Below are 9,309 nucleotides of genomic sequence, written 5' to 3'. Positions count from 1 at the left end.
AAAAACCACCAAACTTCTTTGCTAATAGGAAAAAAATCCTTACAATAATACTAATCTATTTATAATGGTCAAAAATATGACAGCTTACAACAGCGTCAGAGCAGTGCTTTGGCAATATTTTAGCATACTGCTGTATTTTTAGAAGGACTGTTCATTTACTTTCTCCTGGATGCTGGAATTCTTATTTTTCAACAAACGAGATCTGGAGTTTTTTTCGGTGTGTCCATATGCCAACATCAGAGTGTTCTATCTCAGGGTAAGTAGGAACTGCAGGCAGAAACAAAGCTCCTGCACACACACGCTGCCATGCAGCAGCACTGCCGGGGGATGCCAGGTCCCGATCTCCTCCCGTGCCTTATGCAGCGACAGCTTCGCCACTTACAAACCTTCCTGGAACGCGGTGGTACGGTTTTTACGATGAGTAACAGAAAACTGCTGTGTTTCTTCATCCTGAGCATTGAGGAACTATCCCATTGTAAACAATAGGTCTGACAGTTTAATGATATTGCTCAACCTAACTGGTTCTGGCAAGCAGCACGTACGATAAGAGCGCAGCGAGATATTATGTTTAAGCACTTTCATGTTTTCTCGGCACAGAGACCTCAGAAGGGCACCTTACCATTTCAAAATTCATCCACAAGCTACCTGTGCACCTAAGTGAAAACCTAAGTAACCTAAGTAAGTTCTCTGTTCAGTCTCACCTGGTCCTACAAGATCATGACATCAGGACAATCCCAGTCCCTAAGAATCTCTACAGCGGGAGCTCCAACACCTATAGACAAAACTCACGTGGCTTTTACTCTCTTCCTAAAAAGCATGTGTGAGCTTCCATTGCTTACAAAAAACTTACACTACACTAAATTAAATACATGTGCACCCACATATTAACTGAATCAACTCGAAACCATCAATACATCTCAAATGTCCATCTGTTTACACAAGCCACTTGCAGCTTTCAAGTCTTGTGCTCCCTTTAGTGTAACTCTCAACCAAAACAGTCTAAGTGCAATCAGAAAGCTCTGCTGTGAGTTTTCCATGCATAATGACCATGTGTTTATTGGGTTTTCATGTTCAAACCCTGTCAGAGCAGACACGCTATCCTTTCGTAAAACGCAACACATCCATGCCAGCCTCTCCCTCTTCAGCTGGAGAAACCTCGTAAAACAAAGCTGGCTCTAACCTGGCCAGATATTACAGCCAAATTAAAAAAAAACTTCCTTTGCAATTCCAGTTTAATAGCTGTAAATAGTATATTTTGCAGGACAAAGACTTCATTTCTTAGGCAATAACGTATTTCCAGGGCTGGGAAGGATTAAGAGGACATATAAATAGCAGCAGATACAGGTAGCTGTTCTCAGGTAAGTTTAAGGTGATAAGATATTTTGATGAAGAACTTTGTAGTAGCTCCTCATTTATAAGAGTTGCTTTTTAATCTGAGTGGCTCGCTTCAGCAAGGCTGCAGACAGCTAACTGCATTTCAACTGGGAGGATGAAAGCCAGGACACATTATCCTACAGTTCTACAGCTGGAGTCAAACTTCCTTTTCTAATCTGAACTAAAGTTATTATTCCATTCCTTGACAGAGATGGAGCAAAATGCAGCTCTAGTTAAGAAAAAAAAAAAACCAACAAAACAACCCACCAAAAACGTTTATTGCCTAATTTTAGGATATTGCTGGCTTTCCTTTTACAAGAGTTGTGTTAGCAACGACAGCAAAAGCTACCTGTGCCAGCGTGTGATACCAGCCTCTCAGAGAAAACAGTTCTCATCTGACACCATCCCCCCGAACGTCCCTACTGTATTGTTGTTGTTGATGATGATCGCGATGTTGAACGCCTACAAATCTCCCACGTGCCTATTTCGTTGGCCTGCTGGTTTTTAAAAAAAAAAAAAAAAAAAAAAGCTCGAGGCCATTATTCATGAGCAGTAAGAAAACAAATCACTCTTAGACCTACTCCTCTTGCAGATTCCCACACTTATTACCCAAAATCCCACAGCTCGCTATTGGTTCTACCCTTGACCAAAGTACAGGGCTGAGGCAGCATGCCATCCCCTGGGAAAAGCCGATCACGTTCCTCCCGGCAAGCGGCTCCGGTTATTCTAAGATCGCAGTCGGGCTGGAATAAAGTCCCCTAACTTTTCTGAGAAGGCAGCGCTCGCTCCCACCGCCAGTGCCTGGGGATCCGCGGGGACGAGCGCGGCCGCGCTCCGCACCCTGACCGGGAGGTCGCTTTTCCCCCCTTGACCCGCTTTCTTTTTGAGGGGAAAGCAGCCGAAACGAGCGAACCCAGAGCCTTCAGCCCCTTCCGCAGAGCCACCCTCCTGCTCGGGCAGAAGCGAGGAAGGTGCGTGGCAGAAACACGCACAGAGCCTGTTCCCGGTGCCCCCCTCCCGGTGCCGGTGCGGTGCCCGCCGTGCCCCCCGCTCGCCCCTTGCGCGCCTCCCCGGCAGCGGCTCGGCGGCCGCCGCCGCTGCTCGGCACTCACGCACGGAGAGGCAATTACAATAATTTAAAGCTTCCTGTCCGCCGGCTCCGCCGGGATCCCGAGGGCTGAGCCATGCCTGGGCAGGGCGCGGAGCAGCCGCTGCCCCGCCACACACGCGCGGGCACCGCGGCCGGACCGCCCCCGCCCGCCCCCAGCCCCGGCGGCGGCGGCGGCAGGAGGAGGAGGAGGAGGAGGAAGAGAAGGAGGAGGAAGGGGGGGAGGGCGTGACAAGTTGTGCCAAACTTCGGGAGGTGTGCGAGCGCCCGGGAGGAAGCCGAGCGAGCTGCGCTGACAGCCGGCCCCGCCGCCTCCCCCGCCCCGCCGGCGGCGCCCACCCCGCCCGCCCCCGGAGCGCGGGGGCCCCGCGGGGCGCGGAGCGCGGCCGCCCCCGGCGAGCAGCCGCGGCGAGGATAAAGTTAAAACGGCGGCGGTCGCGCACCTACCCGTTGTCTGTCATGTCTCCTCCGGGCGCGGGGTGCTAAGTGAGACACTGGCGGGGTGGGGAGAGGCAGAGGTGCGGGGAGGGACTGGGAGATGGGTGTTTGGTGAGCTCTTCCTTTCCCCCTCCTTCCCACCCCTTCCCCCTTCTCTCTCTCTCTCTGTCTCTCAAGGACGAGGTGAAATCCCTTTGCTGGTCATGAGGCGGCTTCAGAGACAAACAACACAATGCGAGTGCAAATAACAAAAGGCAAAAAAAAAAAAAGAGAACGAGAGGGAGACCGGGAACAATGGGGGAGGAGAGGAGCCTCGCCGCGCCGCGCCTGGCCGCCGCCAGCACCCCGGCAGGCAGGAGGAGGAGGAGGAGGCGGAGGAGGAAGGCGAGGTGGCGGTAGCGGGGAGGGGGCTGCGCGGGGAGTCCCCCTGGCGCTCCGGGGCTGCCTCAGACCATCCCCGACCTCCTCCCCGCCCGCCCCGCCGCGCTCCGGGGCGGCCCTGCGCGGCGGCCACCGGTAAGTGACGCGCCCGCCGCCCCCGCGAACGGCCATCGCCACCACCACCACCATCATCATCCTCGCTGTCCCCGGAGGTGGGGGGTGGCGGCTGTCCGCCCGTAGTTAGAGCGGTTCAAAGCGGTGGGGGCACCGAGCCCTTCCCGCCTACCCCCTGCCCCCCCGCTCCGCCCGGGAACTTCTTCACCGAGCGGGGCTGTCGCAGGACCCGGGGATGTCGCTCCCGGGTCCCTTCCCGAGCAGTAGTTCCCCCTCCCGCCCTTTTGCCGAGAGTAAACACTCCGAGAGTTGCGCGTCCGTGGGCGTGTGCGTGTCCGCTGGCACCTCCCGCACCGGCAGCCCCTGTCACAGCGGTGCGGTCGCTCACATGCTCAGCCGCCTGTGGGGACGCCCGGCGCATCCCCTCTCCTCAGCTCCTTCACGTCATTCCCAGGACCCCCGTCCGGGCGCTGGAACCCGAGAAGGAAGCAGAAGTTTGGGGTCCCACCGCGCCCTTCCCCTCCTCGCTCTCCCCCAGGAGCCGGCGATGAGGCGGCGGGTTCGAAGCCCCCCGGTGTCACCCCCGCGGGCCCAGGGGTTACCTCAGCGGCGGGCGGGGGCCGGCAGGACTGCGGCTCTCTTCTCCCTCCTGGAACCCTTGCCCGGGGCGGAGGGGCCGGGGCAGCCCCCGCCGTGTCACCGCTCCCCCAGGCAGGCGGGGAGCGAACGCCCTGTCTCCGCTGTCCGCCTCTGCCCCGGACCCCGCGGTTACCTCCTCCTCCTCCTCCTCCTCCTCCTCCTGCTGCTGCTCTCCGCTAGCACCCCCCGCCGCTCCTCGGGGGAGCGCAGCCGTGTCCTGGGCTGGCCCCGCAGGGACCCGGCCGGGCGCTCCCGGGGCTCCGCGCCCGGCTGGGGGGTACGCGTGGGTGGGTGTGTGGAAAGTTGTGTTTTCCTCTCGGCAGCCGCTTGCTCTGCCTGTCCCTAACCCGGCTGCTCGGGAGCCGGTCCTGTGCCGAGGGGTGCGACGCGCCCCGGGGCGCGGGGGATCGGCGGCCGCAGCCCCGGACCGGGAGGGGTTTGAGCCGCCGCCGCCGCTAATAAAGTCACGCTCTGCAAGTACGAGGTCTGCCTCTCTCTCTCTCTCTTGTTTACTTACGGGGTCTTTTATTTTTAATTGAGCGTTTTGTACACGTGCTTTTCTGAAGCGCCGCAGCCGGCTGGACGGGGTTCGAGCCCGAGAGTGGGAAACGCAGAAATCTGGCACCCGGAGCCAAATTGCTCAAAGAAGAGCAAGTTCGGTTATTATTCATCTCCACGAGGGAAGTCTTATCTTCTACAAATATTTGATACTGGGACAAGGCCAATAATTAACAAGAACAATCAAACAATTTCACTGCCTTCTCGGGGATTTAAAAAGTCATCATCTGGAATTCATGAACGTTACAACCTTTTTTTTTTTGCCCTGCTTGGATGCGTTACTGTATATGATCTTTTCAGTGTGTGTGTGTGTGTGTGTGTGTGTGTGTGTGTGTGTCCCTAAGTGATTTTACTCTTTCATGCAAAAAGATGCAAACCATTAACAGCACAGATAATATTCACAACTGCTGATTCAGTGAGATTTCAGACCTCTCCGTAGGAGTGGTGAGAGAGGGTGGTAACCCTGACGGGAAAAGGAGAAAAAAAGAAAAGAGCTGAAGGAATGTTTCTTTCTTGGCTTCCTCCCTACCTCTGTGGCAGGAACTCCCACGGGAGTCCTGTGGGTGGGATGGGAGCAGGGCAGATCTAACACCCTGCTGCCTGGCACGAGGCTGGCTTGGACTGCATAGGTGCAAGCATCAGCTCTCCCAGCCAGCCCAGTAATTCCTCTTACAGGAGAAAAAGCCAGGCTGAGAGAGGAATAGGACTCCTGAGCTCTGCGGCAGCATTTCTGGCACGGTGCAGCCTGAGGTGCCCGGGAGGCAGCGCAGCCTTCAGGATCTGCAGTGAACCAAGGGGACCAGTCGTATCCAAAAAACCCAAACTACCAAAACCTTGCCTTATCTGGATTAAATTGAGACATTTGAGAAAGGTGCCCACATGCTAAATGGTAAAGTTTCATACTGCACTGTCCCAATCACCAAGTTCTGCACAAGTTCCAGTACTGGCTGTCAAAGCCACAAGTCTTCAGTCCCCACCTGCTCATGCAAACACCATTTCTGATGGCTAGTGACCCCCACTGCTGGCATAGGTAAGAAATATGTTGGGCATGTAGCTCTGCTCTATCTCAGGTAATCTCAAACCTGGGGACCTACAGCCAAAATTGCCTGGGTTGGGCTGACAGGGTGTATTGTGTTCTCCCCGCATTTTTCAGAGCACTTTTCTTTTGATACACTTCCCTCCCATTGTTTTTTGCATAAGCAGTGCCCCCTCCTCCTTCACTACTTGCTTTATGAGAACTCCTTACAGTCATGATGAAGTTCCTTTTAGTTCAACACAAGAAAGGAATGAGGGTGGTTGGGTCCAAAACTAATCTGGTGTGAAGAGAAAAAGCCAAATGCGATTGCATTTTATTTAAGATCAAAAGCACAATGGTGTGAGATTGTATTATATTCTCCACAGGAGCTGTATTTTTCTACTTCTACAATAGGATTAAGGTGTTCAGTGGAAAAGAGAATTACAAAAAAAAAAAAAAAAAAGAAAAGAAAAACGAACCCCCATTGGACTGGGAGTAGCTGCATTTGAGTTTCTCTTGAATAATGGAGATAGGTCATTCCTCAAAGACTCTAGCATCTTATTTCCAAACACTTTTAAAAACAACTGTGAATGCCAATAATCATTTAGTTTTTACTATTTATTGCAGAGGATTCTTTTTTTTTTTTTAATTTAAAGGAAGGATGTCACCATTTCTGCATTGACTCATTTCAACATTTACAGTCAACTAAATGCTTTTTAGTAGAACCTAGAGACATCTCCTTATTTAGCTCTGCGTATTTGAGCACACAGGATGTTGAATGTTAGCACACATGGGCTGGACACAGCTGGGAGCACAGCTTCAAGCTACTTTCCACCCTGAATAACTAAAGAAAGCATGAAAGAAAATTTTCAGTGCAACTCACCCAACAAAAGGTAGGCTACCAGGCAAAAATTGCTAGCTATTTTAAATTTGAAATTTGCAAAGCTCTGGATAACACTCAGTTTCCCAACATCAGGGAAGTGTGGCTTGAGCCTGGTTCTGCTCTAGCGTGCATGGAACGTGACTGTGTTTCAATGAATGGTGTCACCCACCTTTACCGTGAGCAGCGTGCACCTAGAAATCAATTTGCACTTGGGGAAGGTGGTTTATACACAGCTCCACTTTCACAAAATTTCCCCCATATCTGTACCTGTAAGTTCAGCAATTAGCATCTTAGGCATGTAATTAAGGGAAAAAATGTACAGGTAGATCTCTCTGCTCACACAGAGCTGATCTGTCTTCTGTTCTACCTGACTTTGTCCCTTCACTACTGCTCTTCACAAGATACTTCATACACTTTGCCTCATCCTCCTAGAAATTTCAGAGCTCTGTTTTTCTACTCCACTGAGTCTTGGCATGCTCATTTTCACATGAGCTGGTGTGAAATGCCACCTTCCTGATATGGAAATGGTTTGTTACTACCTCTCAGAGGTACAAATGGCAACAGTGAAGAACAAAGCCAGGGTCCTATAAAACAACATTATCTTTGTGCCAAAGTAATCCAATTATTGAGGTACTGAGATAACCTTAAAGCCATATCAAAATGAAGAAACCACTTAGGAACTTACAAACGTCTGTTTTCCTATCAGAGTGCATCAGCACAAGAACACCCTTATGTGGTCCTAATCAGTCAAAGTACCACTCTGGTCTTTTATATGCAGCATGGCTTATCTGCTTCTCCATAATAAACTCAGGGTGATACTTTCACTGATTTCTGCTAGTAGGAAAAGCCTCTGTTACTTATATTAAAGCAATGTGGTTCTGTGCAGGTCCTACCTCTGTTCCCCCAGAGGCAATAGAGAATCCCACCTATGATATTTCAAAGAGACATTCAGATAACTTCCTAGGGAACATAAAACATGCTGCCATTGTGTCCCTGAATAGGGCTCTCTATCCACTTTCATGTTAGCTGGTTCCTCAAATTAAAGGGTAGAGTCGTGTTTCAGCAGAGCAACTGAGCAATTTGGATCCCGCATTTAGGTCCTATTAACTAAATAAGGAATATATTTATTTTTAGTAGAAGGTGCGTACAAAATCTAAAAGAAACAGGAAATGTTGATTAAATTAAATGTTAGTGTGGTGTTCTGTAATTTAAACTATTGCAGGCGCATGGAATGATAAAGAGAGAAGGAAGCCAGCTGAAAAAGTTGCTTTGAGTTGTCCATGCTGAGCAAAAATTAAATATTACAAGAATCTGTAAACAGCTTTAAGCTTCAATAATGGATTAAAGGCCCAAGCAACACTCATCTATCATGCTACTGTTAGTAACCCTTAGATTTCAATGAGATTACTCACATATATAAAAATAAGCATAATCCATCAGGACACGCAGATGAATAAAGACAGTCACAAGGATGGATTTAAGGAGCAGGCTGGAACTTCATTAACACAATATTTTCACATGTCAGGCAGTTAAGCGGACCCAGTGCAGGGATTACAAAGCTACAATTTAGGACAGATCCTCCCTAATCTCTCTTACAACGAGCTCACAGCTGAAGCCAACCCTTCAACCCTTCCCCATGAAAAAGGAGGACCTAAACCCTGCAACACTTCATTTAGGTTTGCTTCTTTTCTAGGCACAAATCCAGTTGCAACATTCCAGATTTCTTTTTAATTTCAGCCTTAGTCCACACTGAACATTTAAAAAAAAATTTCATCAATTCCAACAGATGAATAAAAATGGATATTCTCATACGTTCCACTTCCAAATCCAACTTTTCAGCCTACCCCTCCCTCACTTGTGGTGCTACAAAGGCCATCAAAACAGTTTATGCCTCCCCTAACTATATCCTAATAGAAGAACATACCTTTCTTTATGCCAGGATACCTGATCAAGTGACAGCATCCCAAGATCATTAGCCATGATACGGGAGGAGAGGATTAAGATTCTCTAAGGCAGAGAGACACCCAAAGCTCACCTTCGCTTTCACGCCTGCCAGAAGTGAGAGAACCCATCCAGGATTGCAGCTGGCAGTCTCATGCATATATTCTGGCTGTCCCCTTTCTTTCTTGGCTGTTTACCCCACCACCACGTTAATTAATAGTGTTTTCCATGGAGCCTCCACTGGAGGTGGAGGAAGCACTTGCAGGATGAGAAACCATGTGGTGTTGCTTGCTTACGTATGAAGACAACTACGAATGTGCCTTGCATGGCTCAGTGGGGGTCACTTAGGGCTAATTAGTCGGGGCAGACCATTAGGACAGTGCAAACGTGGAACTTCCAGACCCTCAAGTAATCCAGGTATGTCAGCATGGTGCAACGCTGTGCACAGCGTGCGCATTAAATTCAAGCAAAGGCTGCAACAAAGTTTTCAAAGCCATTTCAAGCAGTTTCGGGCACTCCGAGAGTTGAAGAAATTGTGGCGCCTCAGGTGGCACGGAGCTTTCCAAAAGCAGGTGTCTTTCATTTTTTAAATCTAGCCCCATTTTCTAAAACTGGTGATTGACTGGAAAAGGGAGGTAATCAAAATAATCTGTGACTTCTGAAAATAGAGGCCAGTTCCTGCGAGTAAGTTTTAGCAGGACTGCGCAGTTAGTGTCTTATCAGTAGCACAGGAACAGGGATTTGTATATACTGTTTTATTAAGATCAGTATCTCTACAGTGCTCCTTAAATGAAAACAAAAGAAAAAAATTTGCTGTAAAAGGACAGAAAAAATGACTCAATTTCCCGTCATTGCCAA

General features: G+C 49.9%; 1 protein-coding gene across 2 annotated transcripts; it reads left to right on the top strand.

The window, feature by feature from the left end:
- The first annotated feature begins 2,866 nt into the window (after positions 1-2,866).
- LOC113990787 (basic proline-rich protein-like) lies at positions 2,867-4,537 on the top strand. 2 transcript variants are annotated; one of them, XM_039383221.1, is made up of 3 exons: positions 2,867-2,968; positions 3,098-3,436; positions 3,850-4,537. In XM_039383221.1, the coding sequence occupies exons 2-3, from the start codon at positions 3,153-3,155 to the stop codon at positions 4,232-4,234; spliced, it is 669 nt and encodes a 222-aa protein (XP_039239155.1). In that variant the 5' UTR covers positions 2,867-2,968; positions 3,098-3,152; the 3' UTR covers positions 4,235-4,537. The 2 variants fall into 2 exon arrangements, with proteins under 2 accessions (XP_039239155.1, XP_039239154.1); XM_039383220.1 differs by having other exon boundaries at positions 2,867-3,000.
- Positions 4,538-9,309: the final 4,772 nt, after the last annotated feature.

This window comes from Pipra filicauda, unplaced genomic scaffold, assembly GCF_003945595.2.
Source record: "Pipra filicauda isolate LSUMZ 115617 unplaced genomic scaffold, ASM394559v2 scaffold2_size9829703_pilon, whole genome shotgun sequence".
NCBI lineage: Eukaryota > Metazoa > Chordata > Aves > Passeriformes > Pipridae > Pipra > Pipra filicauda.
The sequence above is the reverse complement of the archived record's forward strand: the minus strand, read 5'-3'. Positions and strand labels throughout refer to the sequence as shown.

Bases quoted from the DNA above. Each gene is read 5' to 3' on its own strand.
- LOC113990787 (XM_039383221.1), top strand. From the start codon at position 3,153: ATGCGAGTGCAAATAACAAAAGGCAAAAAAAAAAAAAGAGAACGAGAG. The intron at 3,437-3,849 runs GTAAGTGACGCG...CCCTCTCCTCAG, and splicing joins GCCCTGCGCGGCGGCCACCG to CTCCTTCACGTCATTCCCAG.